Here is a 26,451-nt window from a genome sequence, read left to right on the forward strand (position 1 = left end):
CAGTCTTCCTGTGCTGTGTCAACCTAACCTGCTGGCTCAGCCATTGGTTCAGCGCGGCGCAACTCTCGTTTTCATTGGCTGTTTCAAAACATGAATGAATGAAACCTATCGACTTTCTATCGACCACGTTTCATATTGCTATTGAGTAAAGTTATATCGCGATATATATCGTTATCGTTTTATCGCCCAGCCCTAGTCTAAACACAGTTTTATTTGTAGATGGACTCTTGTACATGTTGGACTGATCATTTCCCTCTGCTTTCCCTCCCAGGGAGCTCCACGGTGTTCACCCAGCAGCCCACTGACTTGGTGGTGGTCGCGGGTCAGCCGGTCACCCTGCCCTGCTCCATCCCCGGCTACCATGGCATGGTGCTGTGGCTGCGCGACGGCATGGCCTTGGGTGTCAACAGGGATCTGTCAGGTAATGTCTTCTTTTCACAGTTAATTCACAAGATACCCAAGCTAATACTTAGCTGATTTTAAGCACTGACTGGTTTACACAAAAGCAGAGGAGCAAGACTGCCAACAAGATTGCTAAAACAGCTCAGTTGCTCAATACAGGCTGTGAATCTTTTTGTTTACTGTACTCTGAATACATTCCCAGTAGAAACTACAAATCCCACTTTTGACAAATCTTTACTTTTTTCCTCCTATTTGCTCAATTTGCTCACAGTGGGCTCCTTAAATGGACTGTTTTGCTTGGACCCATAAATGAAACCAGAAACAGCTTGAGAACCCGTTGGACTATTGTTGCAGAAGTTATGAATTGTGCAGAACAGTGGAACAAAGATTAAAAAGAATTTGGGCTTTGCCAAGCTGTTTTTAAGATAATTATGGAAGTGTCAGTTTATGTGAAAAGTAGTGGCTGGAAATTCCAGCCCACCTGTTGTTGTTGGTGTGTTTTTAATGGAAAAATACTTTCGGCAGTAAAATGCAAAGGATACATTTTCTGAGGGTCAAATGGGGAAACTTTCAGGAAGAAACAGATTATTCTGATTACAAACACAACATTACCAGTGGTATCCCAGCCTGTGCCATGTCTTGCTGCATAAACCTGCATATTAATGAAGATTTCTGTGTCAAGCTGCTGCAATTTTGTTCTCTGAGCATGTATATCTTCTTTTTCATATTTCAGTGTTTGTGTTCCTTTGCTGCAAAGTAATTACGTACTTTCATTTTGATTTATTTTACATGAATCTGAAGCAGAGAGCAATTAACCTCATTTTACTATATTGCAATAATGACGTGCTATTTTTTGCCTCTGGGGTATATATGGCATCAGATATCATCAGGATAGCTACCAATCACAGCAGTCCTAATGATGGTAAATATTTATTAGCACAAAATTCTGAAAAACAATCACAACCAGTGAGATAAAATGTATATATAAGACAAAAAAAGAAAAGAAAAGATGCATACATTTAATGCTACCATAAAACACTTTAGACTGATGGATGAAATATTGAAATGGCCAATGACAGGCTAAAAGGTGCGTACATACACCACTGTGATTGGCTGAATAGAGTAGACGAGACCCTGCAGTTCGTTGTTAATACCATACACTTGGATGAGGGTGAAACACAACATCATTCATTGTTACGTTCATAGCTAGAGTTGCTATATCAGTATCACCAGTGGCGGCTTGCACAAACTCAACTTGGGTGCAGCGCTCTGTGACAACACTTTGGCACATCCAATAGGACAGACTCCCTCAGTTTCCTGAAAGAATCTACTACAACCAGCGGCCATCATGAAACCGGAGCTCCTGGACAAGATGAAACTCTCCCAAATGTCTTGCCCTGTGGTTTTTGTGAATCCACTCCTTCCTACTCTTTGTGTTTGCTGCTACTCGCCTCCTTCTCAGAAGAACTAATGAAGGGTTTTGCAGCTTATTTGTCAGATACATATGGGCATCGATATTCTCACAGGCATGGGGGGGAAAGAAACGCTTCCTGAAGCCGTTTCAGTCACCCAGAAACACACGTGTGATTTGGATGCTGGTGCGCTCTCACACTGTTCCCTGCAGCATGCATGGAAAACACTGCGTCCTATGTGAAAAGGGCTTGAAAACAATCGACTCTGAACATCACTGCATGACTCATATGTTTGTGAATTCTTGTGCATGTGATGAATGAATGACAGTTTTCTCTCATTGCCTTCCAGGTTACCCACGCTATGACATTGTTGGTGACCACAGGAAAGGAGAATATCATCTCTTGATCCAGAAAACAGACATTCAAGATGATGCTTTCTTTGAGTGCCAGGCCATCCAGGCAGCTATCAGGTCACGACCCGCCCGCCTCACCGTGCTGGGTAGGTAACTGTACTGTAGCTTCACACTTCACTGGCATAGTATGATGTTTTACATACTGAAATCATGAAGTAGGAGAGTGCTGTGGGCTTGTTGATACAGTACATGAATGTCTTGGCGTTAGTCTAATTAAATTTTACACTGCAATTAAAGGGATAGTTCACCCAAAATTGAAATTTCACTCATTATCTACTCACCCTCATGTGGACTAAGGGCTGGGAGAAGTTTCAGAGTCCTCCGTGGCTTCTCTGAGTTACAGGGGGTCTTGGCGTAGCAGTGCATGTCCATATAACGGTTGCAAATGGATACCAACTGTCTTCGTAACAAAATGACACACTCTTCTCGGTTCGTCCAAATTTGACGAACTGGGAAGAGGAGCTTCGAGAAGCTTCCGCTACAAAACAAGCTTGAAAAATAGACTTATTTAATTTTTTTCGGGACAATTTCGCATTTCGGGGCTTCAATACAAGACGGACATTACATACGAGCAGCATAGAGGTATGTGGATGTTTTTTGGTGTGTCTTTTTGGACGAAGAAAGTTGGTATCCATTTGCAACCGTTATATGGACATGCACTGCTACGCCGAGACCCCCTGTAACTCAGAGAAGCCACGGAGGACTCTGAAACTTCTCCCAGCCCTTAGTCCACATGAGGGTGAGCAGATAATGACTGCAATTTCAATTTTGGGTGAACTATCCCTTTAACCTAAAGTCATGAAATACACCGGGACCTAACATGTGGCTGCTCTACAGTTCCTCCTGATGACCCTGTGATAGTCGGGGCCCCGGTTGTGAGTCTCCAGGCTGGCGACCAACTCAACCTCACGTGTCACGCAGACAACGCCAAACCTGCTGCTTCCATCATCTGGATCCGTAACGGTATAGTCCTGAGTGGAGCCGTGTACTCCAAGGTATGAAATGAAACCATCCTTTCCTGTCAAGAGTTTGGCCATTGAGTGGTGTGGTGTCACCAGTGTTCGATCATTTTAAGACCGTATTGCTCCAGGGATAAATTTGAATTCTAACGGGGTGTTCCCACCAAACGCGATGACGCTTCATCGCGCGTCGAGATTACATGTAAAGTCAATGCAAACACGCGATTAGTCGCGTCATCGCGCCGGGCGATGCGATGGACGCGATAGCGCGACGCGATGGACGCGTTGGCCGCGAAAAATCGCCTCCATCGCGTCGCCCGGCGCGATGACGCTTCATCGCTCGAGTTCAAATAATTGAACTTTTGCGGCGAATTCGCGTGAAGACGCGCCGCGACAGCCTATCAGGTTTGAGATCGTCACCAACGTGCTGACGTACGGACGTACTGGTGTTCCCTTGGCAGTTTAGTCAGAGCGAGTCTATTGACAATATTAGAAGTTTTCTGGTTTAGTTTAGTTTATTATTCAGATCCCCATTAGCTGCTGCAAAGCCACAGCTCTTCACTGTTGCTTTTCCGGTGCTGTTACAAACGTTTCTGATTTGGAGATTCGGACCTGAAAGCCCGTTATCACTGCTGTTTTCAACCAGCGGGCGCTGCGAGCCGGCCGCCCCGTCCCAAAGCACTCAACAGGCGGTCAGTCACACAGTAGTTCACGGAGCCGTCTCCTCCTCCTCCTCCTGCAGCCAGAGACCCACACCGCTGTTCCTCTCCCATCTACAGGGACAGGAACAGTGCAGCGACGGTGGTTATCTCAGCCAGAGAATGAAATAGTGGGAGAAATGTTGTTGTTTGGGCGGGCTCGTCGCGCGACGCGATGCCGCGACGAGGCGTTTTTTGCATATTGAACCAGCGTCAAAACTGGAGCGTCTAGCGCGACGCGATTTCATTTGACGCGCGATTCAATCGCGTTCATCGCGTTTGGTGGGAACACCCCGTAAGGATCTATTTATCTTCAAAATATACTAAAAAAAGAAATTATGTGAATAGTGTTTTCTTTTCAGACGAGAGAGTGCTTCAGTTTCAAGTGGTTAATGTGTTAGAGGAGTTGTTCTTGACCTTAGATCATCAGACACTTTGTATCGTGGATTTGACCCAAATCATGAAGCCAGTTTGTCAATGACAACTCGAACCAAATAATATCTTTTGCATACAAGAAAATTAACCTATTACTCTTGCTGATATACTGGGTGTTGAGTTTTTGATGCTCACAGTGGCTTCAGAAAGTATCCATATCCCTTTTGCCTTTTGCACACTTTGGGCAGTCAGGAAGAATAGGATAAACTGCTCAAATCCAGGAGGTTTACTCAAGAAGAGTGGGAGCTGTAACTGCTGCCAAAGGGGCTTCTACAAAGCCCTGAATTAAGAGCCCAAAGACTTTTCTGCAGCTACAGTATAAGGGCTGTGTGCTTGGCTGGGCTGAGACAACTAGGATGTACTGAGGAATCATGAAAGCAGGTAAACATAAACAACAACAAAAAAGCAAAGGCAGCCAAACGCTTTGGAAGATTAAACTGATGACTGAGGAGAGAAGACCACCTGTTTAGTCCTACTGGTAGCTCCTCAAGTGATTTGGGGTCAGTTAATCTCTGGGTTTGAGCTGCGCCAAGGGGCCTGAACCCTGCTATACAGTACTTACCTGCAAATAGAGACTACATTGTTATCCCAAATATTCTGTGCTGCCAAACATAATCTCTGTCTGGATAATGTTCAGAGCATACAACAGAGAGGTGGCTCTGACTCGCATGTGGTCGGGGTGGATGGCAGTCGTACAAAGTGAGACCAGGGCTCATAATCCAGTGTCTGAACAACAGGAGCTCATTTCTCGACTACACTGGAGGAGAGGTTTAAAAGAATAGTTCACCCAACACCCTGTAGATAAAGAGCAGAATAAATAAGATGGAGAGAGTACAGTACATGAGGGTAAAAGTCAGAAATTGACTTCTACTTTTCCCTCTCTTACACATGTGTGAATGTATGAATATATTTCACGTTTAGATTTATTGATTGACGGGTCAATGATGGCGTACTAGTTGCACACTCATGTAATCGAAATGATTTGGATTTAAAGGAATAGTTCACTCAAAATTGAAATTTTACTCATTATCTCCTCCCCCTCATGTCGACTAAGGGCTGGGAGAAGTTTCAGAGTCCTCCATGGCTTCTCTGAGTTACAGGGGGTCTCAGCGTAGCAGTGCATGTCCATATAACGGTTGCAAATGGATACCAACTGTCTTCGTAACAAAAAGACACACCAAAAAACATCCAAATACCTCCATGCTGCTCACCGTCACAAATCTTGCGAGATTTGGACGGACCAGGAAGAGGATTTTCCACTACAAACAAGCTTGAAATATAGACTTATTAAATTTTTTTCAAAACAATTTTGCATTTTTGGGCTTCAATACAAGACGGACATTACATACGAGCACTATGGAGGTATTTGGATGTTTTTTGGTGTGTCTTTTTGTTACGAAGACAGTTGGTATCCATTTGCAACCGTTATATGGACATGCACTGCTACGCCGAGACCCCCTGTAACTCAGAGAAGCCACGGAGGACTCTGAAACTTCTCCCAGCCCTTAGTCCACATGAGGGGGAGTAGATAATGAGTGAAATTTCAATTTTGAGTGAACTATTCCTTTAAATCCAAATCATTTCGATTACATGAGTGTGCAACTAGTACGCCATCATTGACCCGTCAATCAATAAATCTAAACGTGAAATATATTCATACATTCACACATGTGTAAGAGAGGGAAAAGTAGAAGTCAATTTCTGACTTTTACCCTCATGTACTCTCTCCATCTTATTTATTCTGCTCTTTATCTACAGTTCGTGAGTTTCTTCTGAAGTAAAACACTGCCTGTCTCATAACCTGATGGCTCATTAAAAAAAGGACAGGTTCTCCTTCCTGCTCTTCAGATTTCTCATTGACCTTTTTATATTTCTGCTGTTTCCGTTCCGCATAAACTCATCCAGGTTTTTTTAATAAGCTCCTCAGTCCATCGGTATATTATATCTGCAGATACAGATATTTTTTTAGGTTTTGTATCCTTACACAAATGACATGCAAATACTGAGCTGTTCATTATGTACTTTTAAATGCCACAAAACCTTCCTTTTTAAACATTGTGCAAATGGTAAATCTTTAATGCTGATTTTGTTGGTACAAACTGGTAAGGAATAATACACTGTTTTTATACACATATGAATAAAACATAGTCATAGTTTTAGATTGGTACAGGAATACAACAAGCTCCTTTCACAAACAAGCTGTTCTGAGGTCAGCACTTCAGGACTGTGCGGTTTTCACTTGAGAACAAAGAATGCATTCAGTTATTTAAAAGAGGGCCCCTGTATCTGATCTGAGAAAATAAGGAGTCATTGAGGGACAAATGGTCCCTGAAAAAATACATAAATAAATGAAGGCAAATCTAATTATGCTCCATGAACTCATGGTCAAACAGACCATTACCGAAGTTCTGTGTGTGTAATTCGATGTTGATGAAATTATGCTCCTGTGTGGATAATGCATGAATATGAATTTTGAAACACTTCTCTCCTCTGTCCTTGAATCCTCAGACCTTGTTGCGGGACGGTAAGAGGGAGAGCACGGTGAGCACGCTCTACCTGTCGCCCTCTAATGTCGAATCGGGTCAGCAGATCACCTGTCGAGCGTCAAACAAAGCCGCCCCCACCGGAAAAGACGCTACCGTCACAATCGACATTCAGCGTGAGTAAAAAAAAAAGACACCTGTTATCAATTATTTACTATGCATCTCTCTGAATTAACTTCTGCCTCATCAGACAATGACCTAAACACAGTGAAATCTTTAGAGAAGTGGGGGGGGGAAGCACAGGAACACATCACAATCATAATCAGACAGATGAGGATTACAGATGTTGCCTTTTTATCCAGTGTGTGAGTTAATGAAAGCTACGTGTGCTGTGTTCTTGCCCCTTCTTTACCTCACTCTTCATACCGTCATCATCCCTCTATTAAACTGTCAGATGATATTATTCGATCCTTTGCCACAGATTCTGGATTTGAAATATGAGGGTTTTGCATTCCTCATGGCTCCTTCACAGATATCAAGTGTGACTAATAAAGCAGAAAATGATGTTCAGAGATGCTTTTCTCTTGACAGATGTGTTTTTCCTCTTTCTTTCTTTTTTTTCTGTTTCAGTTTTGTCATGTTGAGCTTATTGTAAGAATAAGGCCTTTAATCCCTTTTGTGGTGCAGAACAATGGCATCACCATTTTCCATGGGAAATCAAGGACTGAAAAACAAATGTTTGACACTATCCCTCCAATTGTGTGTTTGGACAGCCTTGAACTGTAGCAGCAGTTTTGGATAAGAGCTCACTGACACAGCTCCAAACACCCCCAGAGACACTGAAATGTGTCTGTCTTCAGGAAAGAACCAGTCCAGTCTGCCATTAGTTTTTTAACATTAGGCTAAATCCTCACTCTGTAGTGTTTGTGAGTCTTGCTGTCTGCAGGGTCCTATTCCGTCAAGGCAGATAAAGGGAAATCCTGTCTTATTTTCTTAAGTCTTGCTACTTTAAGTTGGACTTCCATTCCATTACAGTGGCTTACAGGATTCCCTGCTCGGTAGCCATGGTAACGTATGGTAACTAACCTCTGAACTAGCCTAGCGGGCTAACTGCAGAGCTTTACTTGGCTTCAATGAATTTTCAACGGCTGGAAACTGAATCCCAGAGGACGCGTGGTGTCTTTATGCATCACTCCTCCCTCCCCCCCTGCTCTCAAACTAGGATCAACCCTGCATCTGAATTGGGTGTCTGTGCACAACCAGCACTGGTATAATTTACAGTAGGTTGTGTGCAACAGTGTGATATATAATGCACGTAGGACAATATAGTCACATGAAGCACTATGGCCTCCATACTGCCCTTTAATTTGTGACGAATTACTAAATGAATCATTCAGTCCATTACAGTTTCAGTTTTCAATTTTATTGAAATTTATATTTTTCAAATGACATTTAATCAATATACAATTGAGTTGTGTTTTGTTTATTAAAGAGGAACAATGTAAGATTTTTACGTCAACTATGAACCATTTTTACATTTTTAATGTTGTAGCCTAATGTTTTAAAGCAGAATTAAGCGGAATATTTGTGTTAATAAGTCTTAAATAGTTATATCTTCCGACAGCAATCACTTACATAGAGTGTTTGGTCTGAAACACGGGTCTGTCAGTCACTCTGCTCTGCTGTAAGCCGAGGAGAAAACTTCTTGTATACTTCCTTGTATCCTATAAGCTTTATCCAATGAGGAGAGAGAATGGCATAAAGGGGCGGTCCTCTCTGTGTGTGCAGCCAAGGGATGCGCGTGAATGTGGTGACGCAGGGACAAGGACCAATAGATCCATGACGAGGGTGGGGACTGCTAACTCTGACAAGAAGTTAGCCAAAACGACCGGATCACTTGCTTCTGCTTTAATTAAACAGCTTCAGAGTCATTCTGATGATTAAATAAATGACTTGTAACTTGTTATGAGGGAGAATGGAGGCTCTCTGCCTCCTACCGAGCGTCTCTTGGCCGAAAAACCAACCTTGCAAAATCAGCGCCGCCGACCCGATGCCCCAACTCTCGTCTCGGCAGCACCGCGACAAAACGTGCCTTGTAACCCATAATCTCATGTTTATGACAGATAGACTACTAACATATACACATCGTAACACATAGCTAACGTTATCTGCCGCTCCGTGGATTGATTCCTCATCGGCTTCATTGAAAATAAATGCACATGGCCGGGGCGGGAGGAGGGTTGGCAAAACAGCGGAAAAGCGACCGGACTTGCATAGTTTCCCCTTTAGGTGTTAAAAGGCACACATCAGCACAATCACAATCACATGACTTCATCCACAGCTGAAGGCTCTGGGAGGATGAAGATGCCTGCTGTTCTTAGTTAACTCCATGCCTAGGCTTGCGTCCTCTTCTCTTGTGGCCTGAGAGGTGGTGTTGTATTTAATTAAAAATAGAAAGCGGTAATATAATTCAGTTTAATTCGATCTCTGTTGGTCGCCTTAATTAAGGAGACACTTAAAATTATAGTAATGCAACGGTAAATATAGCATAGGCCTGAGCATTCCCATTTACAGTAAATCAGAGCTAGTGAGTACAACACCTTATACTTACGGCAGATCTGTGTGTTATGTAAATTAGGTCATAACTGCATCACATCCACTCCCGATCCCAGAGCTACATGGCAAATCAGGTCCTTTAAAGTTTGTTATCCTGCAGAGAGCCTTTAATTTCCTGTGGCTCCTGTTGGAGTCGGGGCTCAGAGGAGCCATGAGGCCCGACGCTGTCCTGTGGTAACCGTACGAACAGGAGAAGCTTGGAAGGTAATTGCACAAAGAGAGAGGACGGGCGCATGGGCTAAATAATGCATTTTTCTTTGATAATTAACAGCCACATGAAAAAAAGCAGTGTCTCCACAAAGATCCCCATAAGCACCAGAAAGACACACATAAAAATGCTAATGTGCTGCGTGTAACATCAGCAAAGCAGAGCCACACTCAGGTAGAAACAGAGTGGTTACTCAACACTCTTCTCCCAGGAGTCTGATCTCCCACTTTTGTTTGGCTCTACCCAGCACTAGTTTATGCTGATGAAAGCCACAGACAAAAGCTAATTACACACTGGGCTCGAGGATGGAGCTTAAACACACCACAGTTGTCTTGACTCTAAAAAAAAAAAGCAGAGATCTTACAACATTATAGGCACAGATTTCTTGTTTCATTGTGCGAAATAATAGGTAGCGATGTCTTTTGAAACGTAATATAAAAACCCAAAATTAGGTGTTTTATTGATGGTCGAAGACAGAAAGGATCAAGGTTATCCGTTCTAGTTGATGCCCTGGGATGAGTTGTTTTGAAACGCATAAAAAATTACACAGCGAAGGGCAGCAGGGTAAAACAAGGGGCCTGAAACCCAGAGTTCATGTGATCATCATTTTTATGAGGAGGTCGTGTAAGCTCAGACCGCCAGCTGAGGTGAGATGTATGAATTTTAAGCAACATGCTTTTTTTTTCTTTTAGTAAAAAAAAAAGCATGTTGCTTAAAATTCATAGAATTCCTTTTAACAGCAACGAGAGACTGGACTTTTTTCAGATGTTTATCTCTAAAACAAGCTGTGGGAGAATGTCCAAGATCAGAAACTCTAAGAGCAACTGTTTTATCTGGTTTATCAGATTAAGTCTGCCAGAGTAGAGTTTGTTCGGTTTATTTTTTTTAGATGTGATCTGGTTAGGACAATAACTGGGACAAATTAAGAATGCAACAGCGCTCCTTAAAATAATCAGCAACAGTTTTGAAAGAAAAAGCTTTGCCAAACTCTTGACAGCCAAACAAGAGAGTTGGTGTGACCACTATGATCGAATTATTGGAACCTCTTTCTGTCATCGGAGCAATTATTCAGTATTTAAACAGTTTCAGGAAGCGGTGAACTCTGTGAGCTCCATCAGAAAACAGGCTTACAGATGCTGTGGATGGCAGATAGCAACAGAAACTCCAGTTGCTCAGGAAGAGGTGAGGTGAGTCATCAGCAGAGGAGCCAACAGAACATTGGTGTCGATGGCCCACTCTGGATCTGGCTGGATCTCAACTGTGCTGTTACTGGGCAATGAAAGCTCATCATGTGCACTATGTAGTTGAGGCTGTCTGGTCCTGGGAAGCTTGGAAACTTCGGGGCTGAAGTGGTATAGAATTATAATTTAGGTTTTTATTCATGCACTAAGAATAAAAATATGTTACACATGAGCAGTTTACAACATGAAAGGGAACCCCAATGAAGCAAGAGTGCTTATAGATAGACAATCTGTGTGGAGTTTGCGTGTTCTTTCCAGGTTCTCTGGTTTCCTCCTACAGTCAAAAGACATGCACACTAGATTGATTGATTGATTGGTGACTCCAACTTTCCACTGGGTATGAATGTGTATTTCAATTTTCCTGGTCTCTGTATGTCGTCCCTGCAATAGACTGTCCACAGTGTGCGTCAGTATCTCTGAGACTGACTCCAGCAATAGGATAGCCAATGGGTGTAACCAAAAGTCACCAATGTGTTAATGACAAATGTCTTTTTGCAGTGGGATACTATTTCCAAATAAGTAAATAGCAAGTTTAAAGGAGACATATTCTGCCCCCTTTCCACAAATTAAAATAGTTCCCAGTTGTCTTAAAGACATGTCTGTGACATGCTTTGCTCAAAATGCCACCAAGATCAAACATCACAGCTCTTTTCATACTCTCATACTCTTGCCCCGCCCCTTCTACCAGTCCCAGGTACGGTTGGTATTATGCAAATTTGAGTCCTAGTAATATCACTGGAAGATAACTGAAGGAAGAGCTTGTAAAACCACATGGATTTCAACCTAGGGAGCCTGCACATTACAGATTTTTTTGTCAATTCTCACATTTTGGGGGCCGGAAGACAAACACCAAAATATATGTTAAAGAGCCTTCAAAAAGTGATATTTCCATAATATGTCCCCTTTAAAAGTCAAGTATCTAAGCGTGTGGATGCTTTACTGTCATACAAACCCACCTGTAGTTCACTGCTAAAGTGGATTATTTTGGTTGGGTTAGGGTTACCTTCACCTGAGCATCATTCTCTGAATAAGGGTGAAGGTTCTTCTCTTTTTTGGATAGCCTAAATGAATAACAAGCATTAGTCAAGGCAAATCTCTTGAGTGTGACATTCAGTGTCATCCAGGTCGACATTACCTTCCACTATCTGCCTTCTAATGCTGGAAGGTTCATGGTGCGGGGCATTTTAATCTGACTGTTCACTGCTTCAGGCATAACAGTCAAGACCCAGATGGGAACTTGTTTCAAACATGCAGACATAAAGAAACGTTCAAAATTAGGTTTTTGACTTCACAGTTGCAAACCTTCCACATGCCAAATATGTAATACTTACTGTACAAAACAGACAGAGGAAATTATGCTAAGAATCCTGAGATAAACTAGTAAACCTCGCAGGACAGCATTCCTCAAGGCTATGACATTAATATGAGTCTACTAGTGGGAAAAAACAGTGGAACTAAGGAAAAGGTGCTTCCTGAAAACACTACATCACATTTTTCCAGTCACTTTACCACTGCCTTGTGGATTTTAGTTCAATTTAATGACAACATATGTACAAATCTATCTATGATTAATGAGAAATCCTTTGATCATTGATTATGCTGACGATAACATGGCCTTAACTGGCCTCACACAGACAATAGAGTCATCAGGCTGGGCTGCCTCGCTCTTCATTGAAAGGACAAGGAGGAAAAAAACTCAGATTTAGGAGCAGCATCCTGGCATATACTGTAGTTCCCACCCTCTATTCAGCCACTGTGATCCTTTCAGCACCAGGACGCGCTGACATCAGTGCACTGAAAGGGATACTAAGGATTTATCAAACACTCTATTCAAACTTATCCAAGAAAAGTTGGATCAAGGGCAGCTACAGCCTTGGTTGTAGATGTGATCCTGCAGAGTTCAGCTCTCATCCAAGAGGCTACTTCAGTTCTGACTTAATGGTGAGGAATTGTAGGTGTTTAGCTTCTGCTCAGTTGTTTTTATGAAGGCCCCTGATGTCGCACGGTTTGTTAGTGTTCCTTTGTCGTTACAGCAGCCGTTGCTGGATGCACCTGAGACCAAGTGTGGGTTGTAAAATCTCCCTGCAAGGGATGAAAGGACAGGATTGTAAGTGGGGGATAATAGATGTCATAGGCCTCCTCTGTTCACGCATGGTTCCTCTAAGTTGACATAGATGGCTCCTTATCTCCTCTTTCGAAGCCACTATTCTCCCAATTTATAATATGCATATGCTTGATTGCTTGTTATCGACTGGCTCACCGGCTGTGAGTCCATCTTTCTACATTTACATGAGTTTACAGGATACTGAAACATTGGATTCCCTTTTTTTATTTTGACTTTCTTCACATCAGTGGCGTGTGCAGAATCACACCAGAAACTATAGTGAAAGGTGTCAGTTTTATGTGGTGTTACTGGAGTGATGTCAATATCTATTTTGCCAATAACTGCATGCATCACACACTGTGTCCACTCTAATCCTATAACATCAACATGAATAAAAACCAAGACACACTCCAGCAGGCCCACACACACACACACACACACACACACCACGCAGCCGGGTGCAGGTAGACCGCTGAGACAACTGTCCATCCTGTTCTGAAATGAATAAATGATATGTTTACATAGTTCACACTGAAGAATCCAGTTTGGACAGACTTTTTAATGACTTTTAAAAACAGAAACCGCCGAGTGAATGCTGCTTTGTTCTTCATCCTCACAGATCTGCCCATCGTTAACCTCACCGTCGAGCCCCAGCCTGTTCTGGAGGGAAACATGGTCAAATTCCACTGCGCTGCCAAAGCCAACCCACCTGTCATTTACTACAGGTGAGCCTCACAACATCACACTTTATTGTGATGGGTTGTGTGCAGTATAAAGACAAACTTGTTATTGTCTGTGCCATTGGTTCACATTTATATACTGTATTGTAGGTATCTTACAAAGTCCAAGCGAACAAATGCTGTCTTAAAGCTCACAGAATAACTCTGCAAACCAATAATTGCACCTCTGAAAGGAAAATATGCCATATACACAATAGTAATACAGTGTTGTGACTCAGACTGATGGAACTGAAAATGGAGACTTGTCAAACTATACACTCTCTTTGACCTCAAATCAATACAGCTTACAATAGGCTTCTGATCTTTTAACAACTCCTCAGAACAGCAATACAATGTTTACACAGTTGTTTTGTGCAGAAGAGAGAGAAGTATTCAGCCTCTGTGATGTTTTTTATCAAGGACACAAATTAACCTGGTTCACTTCTGGTCATCTGTTCTAACAGCAGTCCATATGCACGAATTTGAGGTCATCATGTAATCAACAATTTTTGTAGTTACATGGTAAATGGTCTGTATTTTATATAGCGCTTTTCCATCTGAAACGATACCCAAAGCGCTTCACAGTACATACATCACATTCACCCATTCACACACACATTCACACATGACTTTGCCTAGTACTTACCAATTGAATCCTCTATATAAAAAGTGTAAAACATAAAATTAGGGAATTTCAACAATGTAGTTGTCTGTTTTTTCTCTTTTGCTCAACTTGAAAATAGATGTCCTTCAATTTTCTGTGCATGTCACGATCTGTCCCTTAAATGACAGTTTTCAGGATTCTTTCTTTCGACCCTTTATGTCCTGTTTTATTTTACTCACCTTGTGTGTCCACTACTGTTTAAATTACTTCTCAATTGCGTCTTGTTACCTTGTTCCCTTGAGTGCACTTGTTTCAGTTCGGTTCAGTTCAGCCTCGATTAACAAATATTGAGTCTCAACAGACACAAAGAAGACAATCTCCAAGAAATAATTTCTTCGCTCGATTTGATCTGATTATTTCAGATGGGCCAAGGGAGGTCATGTGATCCCAGATGTGGCCGGTGATACTTATGAGGCTCTTGTGGATCACTCTTTCTTCACCGAGCCTGTTTCCTGTGAGGTCAGCAACGCATTGGGCAACACCAACATCACCAGGAACGTGGACGTCTACTGTGAGTGTGTTTTTTTTTGCCTCATCAAGCATCTGAACACATTTCTAGTTTCCTGGAAATGACATTTACGTATATATGAGAGTTTGTTCTTCCAGTAATTGGTGGTCATTGTGAGCTACTGACTTAATGCAGTACATTGTACAATAACCACTGCGTTTGCAGCATAGATTTTATTTTCCTTTGGAGCAGGCATCTTAAACTGAAGTGTTATGATAATGACAGATCATTACAGATAATTTCTGTCATCTGTCTGTCCAGTCGGACCGAGGTTGGGGGCAGATCCTCAGTCTCTGCAGGTGGACCAAGGATCGGATGCTGTTTTCAACTGTGCTTGGACAGGAAACCCTTCCCTCACCATTGTGTGGATGAAACGTGGCTCAGGAGTGGTATGTTTTCTTCACCATTGACACACAGAAGTTCATTGCAATCGTTTTCCTACCTAGGACATTGCAACAATGATGTGGAGTTTCAAGAGGCTAGTTTGTGAATTTAATAGTAAAGCCATCATGCATTTTCGTAAAACATACAAAAACTAAATATCCACATTACAAAAATCCTTGGCCCGTCACTTTTTTCAAACTGTGCAGCATCTCTCTCCAGTTTTTGTTAGTGTTGTACCTTGTTAAACGCTTCTGTCCTTTTGTGATTTATGGTTCTTAACAAGATAGAAATGACTTCTGTCTCGTACGACCTTTGAAACTGTCTCCCTCACAACACAGGTGCTTAGCAACAAGAACACTCTGACACTGAAGGGAGTGAAGCAGGAGGATGCTGGGAAGTACGTGTGTCGGGCTGTTGTCCCTAGAGTGGGTGCCGGAGAGAGGGAAGTGTCACTCACTGTGAATGGTAAGTACAATGGCCCATCATGCACTGAATGTGAATGGCCCTTTTGTTTATACTGCACTTGATTCAGCCTAAATGTAATGCACAGGAAGAAACCTTCCTGCATGCATCGAGGGGCCGGGACAGATGGTGGCTCGTTTTGCGACAGACTGTCAACTCCATACCAAGATCCTACTTGAGGTTTTACTTTAAGATAGGAGACTCAAGCTGGAATTACTGTGTCTGCAGGCATCACACTTTCTAGGGGTTATCTAGAGTCACCAAAGCACCCCTGAGAGGAAGTTTTTGATACACTTATCACTGGAGGTCAGCTCTTGTTTGGATGTATTAGCTCTGCAATTGCCAAGAGACCATATCTGATTTAATAAACCATTGACTGGCTGGCATATGTTTGTCTCTGAGACAACCTGGTAGCCCTTGAGCACCTACATATACCCAGGTAGGTTAGACGCAGATATTTGCATGTTCAGGGGATCACATACATCCGAGAGCACTTTAAAACCAATCAAGTCTCTATTCAAGAGAACACTTAATAAAACACTAGACAAAAAACCTAAATACTACCATTATTGTAAAATTGTGAATAAGCACAAAATCACAGACCTTGATAGTTTTCAGCTGTTTTTGGATGTTTGTCTAATCTTTAAAGGGATAGTAGCATTTTTTTTAAAGTGGGGTTGTATGATCTACAAATAGCCCAAAGTACTTTAATTGCAGTAGAAGACTCTCTGCACTCCTCCTGTTAGCAACGCCAGCCCATAGCCCTGCCCAGAGATTTACAACATTGTGAACAGACCCAAAGAAACGGCCTATTTTAATTAATTTTATCTTTTAGGCCGCGAAAATAGGCCGTTTCTTTGGGTCTGTTCACAACAATGTATGTTGTAAATCTCTGGGCAGGGCTATGGGCTGGCGTTGCTAACAGGAGGAGTGCAGAGAGTCTTCTACTGCAGTTAAAGTACTTAGGGGCTATTTGTAGATCATACAAACCCACTTTAAAAAAATGCTACTATCCCTTTAAGGTTCTGAACGGTCTAGCCCCTCCACCATAACAGAACTCCATAAAGAAAAAATCCTCTAGAATAAACACCAGAGCACTAACTAGAGGTGACTGTGATATAAAACAGCACAAGACCAAATTTGGTCAAATGGTGGCGTCCATCAGAGGAACACAGTCCTGGAATATATTACCAGTTTATGTTAGAGATGTGCCACTTAAAAAGACCCTCAAACAGGGGTTAGTTGCAAGCCAGACCTGCTCTCATATGTAACTTTTTGTCTTTCTATTTTTCTATATGGACTCTTAATGTGAATTGGGATCTATTTTTTGTGTAAAACTGTGTTTTTTTTTATCTATTTGTATATTGGTATATTGTTTGTATGTTCTTGACTTGCCTTAGGACAACGGATGTGAATTAGCAACTATGCTAATTCCGGCATATTTACATTTTTGCTCTGGCTGACATGTTGATTAATGTGCAATGTCCTAATCAAATAAATAAATAAAATTTAAAAAAGCCAATTCAACTTGACCACTATGGCTCTGGAGACTGACATCCTGACCAATGGCACAGCAACTCATAATATTGAAGGTTTCAGAGTATAACACAGTTTGTACTCTGTGCCCTTTACTGTTAAGAAAAGCTGTAGCTTAATCCAAATGTATCTGCTCAACATCGGTTAAACAACAGCACCGGCTGATCATGTCTGACTGCAGGTCAGCCTCCTCTCGCTGAGCCAAGCCAATACATTGATTCGTCTCTGAAATGGTCATGTTTGAGTTCACCTCCTGAAATATCAACTGGGATGGTACTTGGTGTTTATAAATGTCACCGAATTTTTTTGACAACCTTCCTCGCGGTGTTGGTGACTTGTCTAAGGGTTGTTTTTTTTCTTCCAATAAATCTGTCATAATGACTCATTGGTCTGATCTTTAAGTCCATTTTTTCTTGATCTGAGTTTGATTATGAGGTCTTGTGTATGAAGTACTTGTTTTATATGATATCATATACGACTTATCTTTTTTTTTTTAATAAATGAATTAAGTTCAGGCTGGTTTAACCTCCACTGCACAAACCTGAGAAAACCCAGCGAATACACCGTGTTTTGACGAGACCTGACCATGGCTCCGTCCTTGGCGCTGTGCCTCTTCGAGCGCCGATGCATCCGTGTTTACATGTTTACATTGTGATGATTGAGTGCTTCTGCCTTGACTGCGGCTCCACAGGTCCTCCCACTATCTCCAGCACCCAGACCCAGCAGGTGCTCTATGGAGAGAGGGGTCAGATCAAGTGTTTCATCCGCAGCAGCCCTCCTCCCGACCGCATCGTGAGTCACTCCGTCCGTCCTTCCTCCCAGTGACTAACTCAGTCCCATGTGCCATTGTCCTTGTATCCATGCAACCCCAGAGAATTTTAATTGAGGTCTGTCAAGATAAATTTGATGTGTAACGTGTCATTGTGACTTTGGTACAAATGCACACGTGTTTAGATTAATGGTAACCGGTCTCTGTGGAGCTTTCTTCTATCTAGAGCCATGTGCATATTGCCAATAATCAGAGATGGACAGAGTACTCGACCCCAGTACTTGAGTAAGAGTACAAATACTACTGGTCAAAATGTACTCCATTACAAGTAAAAGTAGCTCAGTCGACATGTTACTCGAGTAAGAGTAAAAAAGTACTTGCTTTTAAAGGTACTTAAGTATCCAAAAGTACATGTTTTTAAATTTACTTTAAGTAAAAATAAGAGTAAATTTCTTATTTTTCACATCAATGAATTACTATATTTTTTTCTAAATGAATTGAAGGACCTTTTAACTCTTGTTTCTCAGAATTAACTCTTTGAAAGCAGCTGCACTGATGTGCTGCTTTTAGGGGTTAGGGTTTCCTTCTTTGACAAACACAGCTTGTGTCCAATAGGATTTTAGAAAAAAAAAGAGCAGACCTGAAAGTAACGAGTACTTTTCAGCCGTCCTAGAAATTAACTTGAGTGAAAGTAAAAATATTTGTCTTGGAAATGTATTCAAGTAAGAGTAATAAGTACCAAAGAAATCTAATACTCAAGTAAAGTACAAATCCTCTGGATATAATGTACATAAGTACAGTACTCAAGTAAATTTACTCCGTTACAGTCCACCACTGCCAATAATGCATCTTTTGATAAACAGTAGATGAGCTTCCACAAACATATTACATGCTATAATATTATTACATGCTGTCCCTCAGGCCTGGTCCTGGAAGGAGACGGTTTTGGAGTCTGGGACGTCTGGACGCTACACGGTGGAGACGGTCAGCACAGAGGAGGGGGTCATATCCACACTGACCATGAGTAACATCGTCCCCGCTGACTTTCAGACCATCTACAATTGCACGGCGTGGAACAGCTTCGGCTCGGACACTGAGATCATCCGCCTCAAAGAACAAGGTGAGGATGGACAACATGCAGATTGCATCACAGCGGTGTAACAAAAATGCGTTTTCCTTTTGTTTCCAGTGAAATTAAGAATTCAATGGTTGAACCTATCCCAAAATTCACTGTGCTCCAATGATGAATCACTTATACAAACATAATAGTAGCAGACCAGACCGTCTCACAGTGGTCTTTGTCAGCAGATACTAATATGAAACTTGTGATCATGCAAGTCAGGCAGCAGCTTAGTATGAGTGGTCCCAGTGGAACGACTCATTTATATTTCATAATACGCACACAAAACGGCTGTCCGCTACCTCTTAGGTTTTCCCACACACACTGTATATGGCTCTTTATCAAACCATTGATTAAAAGAATGAGAGAGAGAGAGATTGATTGATTGAGTGCTTAAGATAAGACACCACAATAAAACTATGATTGGCCCACCACATACATTTCAAAGACCAACCAACCCAACCAACAGGCCTTAAAGGGATAGTTCACCCAAAATTCAAATTTCTTTGTCCTCCGTGCCTTCTCTGAGTTACTCTGTGCAGCACTGCATGTCCATATGATGGTAGTGAACGGAGCTCACTTTTCTTCGTCCAAAAAGACACACCAAAAAACATCCAAATACCTCCACACAGCTCGTCTGTAATGTCCCTCTTGTATTGAAGCCCCAACATGAGAAATTGTTCTGAAAAAAATTAAATAAGTCTATGTTTTAAGCTTTTTTGTAGCGGAAGCTCCCAGCACTGCTCTTCCTGGTCTGTCCAAATCTTGCGCGATTTGCGCCGGCGTCAGTGCAAATCGGAACAATTTTCATTCATTTCTCATGTTGGGGCTTTAATACAAGAGGGACATTACAGACGAGCTGTGTGGAGGTATTTGGATGTTTTTTGGTGTGTCTTTTTGGACGAAGAAAATCGAGCTCCATTCGCTACCGTCATATGGACATGCAGTGCTGCACGGAGCCCCGCTGTAACTCAGAGAAGGCACGGAGGACTCTGAAACTTCTCCCAGCACTTAGTCGACATGAGGGTGAGTAGATAATGAGTGAAATTTGAATTTTGGGTGAACTATCCTTTTAATATCGAATATCCCGAAGGAAGGTGCGGGAAAATTCAAAGCAGGGCCTCAAAGCACCTTAATCTGCAGCGCTTCTCTTGAATCTTGACTCTAGACTCGTGAAATTTTCCAGAAAGGATGTTTTAACAAAATCAATTAAAACATGTATGGATAGTGTGTATAGGTTTGCAGCTGCTGGGGCCACTGAGGGACCTTTGTTTTAAACTCCCCCTTAAACAACCATCGGGTGATTTGAGATGCTGTCTCAGTGGGAAACCTCCCTAAAGGGGGCCTCCCCCATTTAGGATAAAAACAATGGGGGGATCAGTGGTCATTAGGTGCAACCCATTCATAAATCACTCGTGTCTTTGTCTCACTGTTGATTGGTTGACTGAACATGCTACCACTGTGCACTGACCAGTAAACTCTAGTTGAAAAGGAGAGGAGATGTCTGTCCAAAAAGTCTCAAGAAATTGTGTTTAACTGCTTTCATGGAAAAAGTAGCTAAAAGATTTGAACAATCTCCAAATCTAGTGAGAAAATCGCCAAATTATCTATCAAACTTCCTTAAGAGGACTTGATGAGGGGCACAGGTGGTTCCCCCAGCAGAGACCAAAGAAGTCTTAATCCTCGACACACAGCTGAAAATAGAGTACAGCAAAAAGTATTTAATTTAAAAGACTGAAACACTGGAAATCTTCACGATCTGCCCACATTTTACTACAAATGTCCAAATCCCTGATGAACATTGATCAACATATTGTTCCTTTGGAGAAATCTGAGGACTGTTGTTGCGGTAGCAGCTGTAATTACCATCAACAGGAGGACTATTATGCTTTTTGAGTTTTCTCTCTCTCTGTACAATAGATTTTGTGCACACAGTCGACGGTTACACAGTTGCAGGAATAAGAGTATTCGACAAAGTGAGTCACTTTTCGGTGCAAAAACCACTTTCCTCATAGACCGTGACCTTGCCCACCCCGCGTGAGATTGACAGGCGCCTGCAATATACAAAGAAAAGTACATTGTAAGAGCCCAATACAAGTACAATTTAAGTACCGGCTGCAGCCCCATCCCAACCTGGTGCCTCTCTCCCTGTCTCCATATAATCTCTTTGTTCTTGATTGGGCTCAGGAGAAATGAAATGAAATTTTAGGGGCTCAAAAGCTTCAGAGTGTTGTGGATGCCAAAGCGAGAAGTCTAGCAGCAGAAGTGATGTGTTTTTAAAAAAAAAGTAAAACGCATTAGTGTGAATGCAGCCAGCCTCGGCTCTCCTCACTTCTCAAATGTCTGTGTTTCTTCAGAGACGCTGCGACTGGCTGTTATCATCGGCGTGGCAGTGGGAGCCTTCCTCGCCCTCTCCATCCTCCTGGGGACACTTGCCACTTTCTGCTGCACCAGATTCCACAGAAGTAAGATCCCACTGAATTACAGCTTTGGGTCACACAGAGATAGCAGTGTATCTTTTTTTTTTTTTTCCTTCCCAGTCAGTGCTTTTTATAAACAGCGGTGGTGGAACCTGTTCATTACAGAGCTCAAGACATCAGCTCTAAACTCATTCTGGGTTCTGTTGCATCGCCAGTCACAGCAATTAGACAAAGGTTTCTTCTTGTATTAGTTCCCAATTTCCTGATTTGGCTCTGCTGCCGTTGACTTTAAAGGGATAGTTCACCCAAAATTCAAATTTCACTCATTTATCTACTCACTCTCATGTCGACTAAGAGCTGTGAGAATTAGTGTGAGTCCTCCATTCTTTCTCTGAGTTACGGGGGGGTCCACGCAGCAGTAATTGTCCATATAATGGTTGTCAATGGATACCAACTTTCTTCGTCCTAAAAGACACACCAAAAAACATCCAAATACCTCCATGCTGCTCATCTGTAATGTCCCTCTGGTATTGAAGCCCCGGCATGAGAAATTGTTCCGCCAGCGTGATTTGCACTGACACAGGAAGAACAGTGAACTGGGACACTGGGAGCTTCCGCTACAAACAAGCTTAAAATATAGACTTATTTAATTTTTTTCGGAACAATTTTTCATGTCGGGCCTCAATACAAGAGGGACATTACAGACGAGCAGTATGGAGGTATTTGGATGTTTTTTGAATTTTGGGTGAACTATCCCTTTAAAGGCTTGTATACAGCAACATTATGAGTGTGTCTCTAAGGATGGAGTTTATAGTCTTCCTCTTTTTACTGTATATCAGCATGTTGAGTGGTTTACATGGCTGAATGTCCTCGTACTGTAGATGATTCAGTTTTTGTTCTGCTCTGTTGTTTTTGTCCGTCTCTACAGAGGACGTCCATCTGGTCATGTCGTCTCTTCCTGTGTCACTGTCACGCCACAGAGATGTGAAAACAGAAAGTAAGTCTTTTTTTTTAAAACTGTCTGAATGAGTATGTGCTCACAGTTTAAAGGGATAGTAGCATTTTTTTAAAAGTGGGGTTGTATGATCTGCAACTAGCCCCTAAGTACTTTAATTTCAGTAGAAGACTCTGCACTCCTCCCGTTAGCAACGCCAGCCCATAATAGCCCTGCCCAGAGATTTACAGCATACAGTGTTGTGAACAGACCCAAAGAAACTGCCTATTTTCGTGGCCTAAAAGAGGTTTTACCTGAAAAAAATTACACAGTTCCATTGTTCGCTATAATATAATTTTTTCCAGCCCCTCAAAATGCAGGAAAAATGCAGTTTTTATTTAGACCTAACCAACTCACGTATCCCTCCTCCAGGGTTAGCGCCTGCCGATCAGCAGTTGGTTAGCTCCAAATAAAAACTGCATTTTTCCTGCACTTTGATGGGCTGGAAAAAAATATATTATAGCGAACAATGGAACTGTATATTTTTTTCAGGTAAAACCTCTTTTAGGCCGCGAAAATAGGCCGTTTCTTTGGGTCTGTTCACAACACTGTATGTTGTAAATCTCTGGGCAGGGCTATGGGCTGGTGTTGCTAACGGGAGGAGTGCAGAGAGTCTTCTACTGCAATTAAAGTACTTAGGGGCTATTTGTAGATCATACAACCCCACTTTTAAAAAATGCTACTATCCCTTTAAGTTTAAGGAAAAAAAGAAGAAGTAAAAATTCATCTTGGACTAAATAGAGGAAGCTCTTCTCTGGGCCTCAGCCTTTTCCCAGTGCATGCTAAGGAAGAAGCTCTCCTGACAAAAATCAAAATTCAACATGACACACATCAATCATTTCACATCACTGTATAAATCAACTGCAGCAGAACCGATGCATCTGTCAGCCCCTGCCAGTCAGCCCCCCCCACCTCTTCCTCTTCCTCCGTCTCTCCCTCTGCTCCAGATCTTAAAGGGGTGGCTTCTGCAAAAAACGACATTCAGGTGGAGATTGTCCACAAGGATCACGATGCAGCACAAGAGAGCGGCGAGGAACAACATACAAACATCAAACAGATGATGGTGAGTTGAACGCAGCTCGGTGCCCGGTGCTCTGATTGGCTCTCTGGTCCTTCAAGTGTGTGTGTTGACTATATGAATGATTAATGACCCTGATTAACCATGATGCAGACTGACCACGGTGAGTTCCAGCAGGAGGCAGTGCTCAAACAACTGGAGGTGCTCCATGAGGACGACAAGGTGGGTCAACTCATCAATCACTCATCAGTATTCAGCAGGAAATCTGATGTTTCAGCTACAGACAGTTCAATAAAGGATACCAAAACAACACATTTGATAAAAATAAAAAAAAATCTTAAAGCCAACAGACTTTTTCTTTGACAAAATTTGAGGACTTTAAGTTATTTTGAGGCTCATAGGCTCATACAGCGCATGGTGCTGCTGCCACTGAGTGGAGAGTTCCTACTAACAGACATTTTTGGCTTTAGACCTGTCAGTGTTTTGATTGTCTAAGGGTATTTTTTGTCACTCCAACAGTGGATTCAATTTCACAGATTTTCAATTTCATCAAGAAAGGCAGTGCTGTGCAAACTACATGTGGTCTTCAAGTGCCCTCTATTGGTGCATGGATGTCATTTCATGTGACTTAATCAGATCAGATGAGTGCATTTGTGTAAAAAAAAACATGAATTTGTGCTGGTTAGTTCTGGTTTCCGGATGTTGATGATGAGTAACATGAACATTTGTTTTTTGAAAGAGTCTGGCATCTTATCTTTTCAGTCTTAAGCCTTTTGTTTTGTGAATACATCACACCTCGCACTGTTCTGCTCTGGCTCCTACTCAATTATGAATGATACCTACAGTATAGTTGATTTTCTTTGTTCTTACATATTCTGCTGCCATAAAACTACATTTCTGTCTATTCCCTTCCCTCCTCTGCTGCAAAGCCACAGGCAGAAGTCAGTTTGTCAGCAGCGGTGATGGACAGAGTGAGGGAGAGACAAAAATGTATCAACATTTCCTCCAACACAATGCACGAACATTAATATTGCAAAAGTATTAACTGACTGAATGGACTGAGTCACTGGAGTCTAAAGACCAGTGACTCATACCGCTGTAGCTTGTTATTTGCTTTTCCATTTTGAGCCTGTATTAATTTCTCATCCAATCACTGTTGCAGTCCATCCTTGACCCTTTAAGTGCAAACACAGATGAGAAAACTAGCTCTTGTGTAGCTGTGTTTTGTCCTTTAGATTCAGGGTTTTGCAGATGCTCCTTTTCAGAAAAAAGCTCTTACATTGTGTAACATCTATTTAAAAGCTTTTTCTTGTGCACAAAAAGAAATATTGAATTGCTAATTAAAATAAATAGCACAGCAATGTACAATCTGCAGCATAATACAATTCAGACATACACAAATAAACCTAGGCTGCACACTACCATTGAGGGCTCAATCTTCTTTTCTCCTTTCTTCATCTTGCTTTGTGTTTGTTTTTAACCTTTTTAATAACTTAACATTCTTTTACTTAAAGGGATAGTTCAACATTTTTGGAAAATTGGCCCATTGCCATAATCCCTATAGTCATAGCAGTAGGTTCGTTACCTTTATTTATCGGTGCAAGCTATTTATAGAACAGTGGAGCAGAGCCGTGAGCTGCTCAGAGCTACGCTACGGAGGCTCATGGGATTTCTTGGTTTCCCTCATCAAACTCATCAAATACACAATCCAACAACTCCACAACGCTCTGGTGGACAAGTTGTGACCTGCACATTCACCACACTATGAGATAATAACACAACGTTACCAGACAGAGTTGTTTTAGAGGTAAATACAGAGACTGCTTGATGAAAAACTGTCCCTGAACGTGCATCAGCGGTTTTGCATGAATTTACCTCTAAAACAACTCTGTCTGGTAACGTTGTGTTATTATCTCATAGCGTGGTGAATGTGCAGGTCACAACTTGTCCACCAGAGCGTTTTGGAGTTGTTGGATTGTGTATTTGATGAGGGAAACCAAGAAATCCCATTAGCCTCCGTAACGTAGCTCTGAGCAGCTCGCAGCTCTGCTCCGCCGTTCTAAAAAATAGCTTGCACCGACAAATAAAGGTAACAAACCTACTTCTGGGGATTATGGCAATGGGCCAATTTGCCCAAATGTTGAACTATTACCTTTTTGCCTTCACTTAATTTGGAGAGCCAACCGATCATGTGGTTTCTCCCTTATGCTTATGCCATGAAATGAAAATAAAAACAATAAAATAAAACTGACATGTGTTAGGCAGGTATAGGCTACACCCACTGAAATCTCTTTTTTGCTTTTGTTGCATTTTAAAAGGACCCCACCAACGGCTACTACAGCGTCAACACCTTCAACGAGCACCACGCCACCAACGCCATGTCCCTGGCCCCGAGCCCGAGCCCCGACATCGGCCGCAGCCCAAACGCCGCCGGGACCATGACGATCGGCAAGCAGCGGGTTCCCACCGGCATGTCCTTCACCAACATCTACAACACCCTGGGCGCCGGCCCCAACCGCCTGTACGACTACAGCCAGCGCTTCGTCCTGGGCATGGGCAGCAGCTCCATCGAACTGTGCGAGCGGGAGTTTCAGCGGAGCTCCCTCAGCGACTCCAGCTCCTTCATCGACACGCAGTGCGACAGCAGCGCCAGCAGCCACAGCAAGCAGGACGGCTGCGTGCAGTTCGACAAGGACAGCAAGACCTCGGCCTCGTCCTCCTCCCACTACTCTCAGTCCTCCTCCTCCCAGAACTCAGACCTCACCCGGCCTCTGCAGAAACGCATGCAGACCCACGTCTAAACTGTCGCACTGTGACTGTGACTGGACAGGAGAGTAGGAGATGTTACAAGGAGCCACCTCGCCGACACAGATGGGACTTTTTTTT

General features: G+C 42.3%; 1 protein-coding gene across 2 annotated transcripts; it reads left to right on the forward strand.

Annotated features, from left to right (window-relative positions):
• Positions 1-276: 276 nt before the first annotated feature.
• On the forward strand, positions 277-26,451 carry LOC146974060 (kin of IRRE-like protein 3). 2 transcript variants are annotated; one of them, XM_085796771.1, is made up of 15 exons: positions 277-421; positions 2,164-2,313; positions 3,065-3,222; positions 6,828-6,978; positions 13,591-13,696; positions 14,717-14,865; positions 15,124-15,251; positions 15,585-15,711; positions 17,936-18,036; positions 18,935-19,133; positions 21,491-21,598; positions 22,482-22,550; positions 23,495-23,610; positions 23,719-23,787; positions 25,884-26,450. In XM_085796771.1, exons 1-15 carry the CDS (start codon positions 367-369, stop codon positions 26,364-26,366), a joined length of 2,169 nt encoding a protein of 722 aa, XP_085652897.1. In that variant the 5' UTR covers positions 277-366; the 3' UTR covers positions 26,367-26,450. The 2 variants fall into 2 exon arrangements, with proteins under 2 accessions (XP_085652897.1, XP_085652898.1); XM_085796772.1 differs by lacking the exon at positions 23,719-23,787 and having other exon boundaries at positions 25,884-26,451.

Source organism: Trachurus japonicus, chromosome 14 (assembly GCF_045865225.1).
Source record: "Trachurus japonicus isolate A0001 chromosome 14, Traja_1.0".
NCBI classification, from domain to species: domain Eukaryota; kingdom Metazoa; phylum Chordata; class Actinopteri; order Carangiformes; family Carangidae; genus Trachurus; species Trachurus japonicus.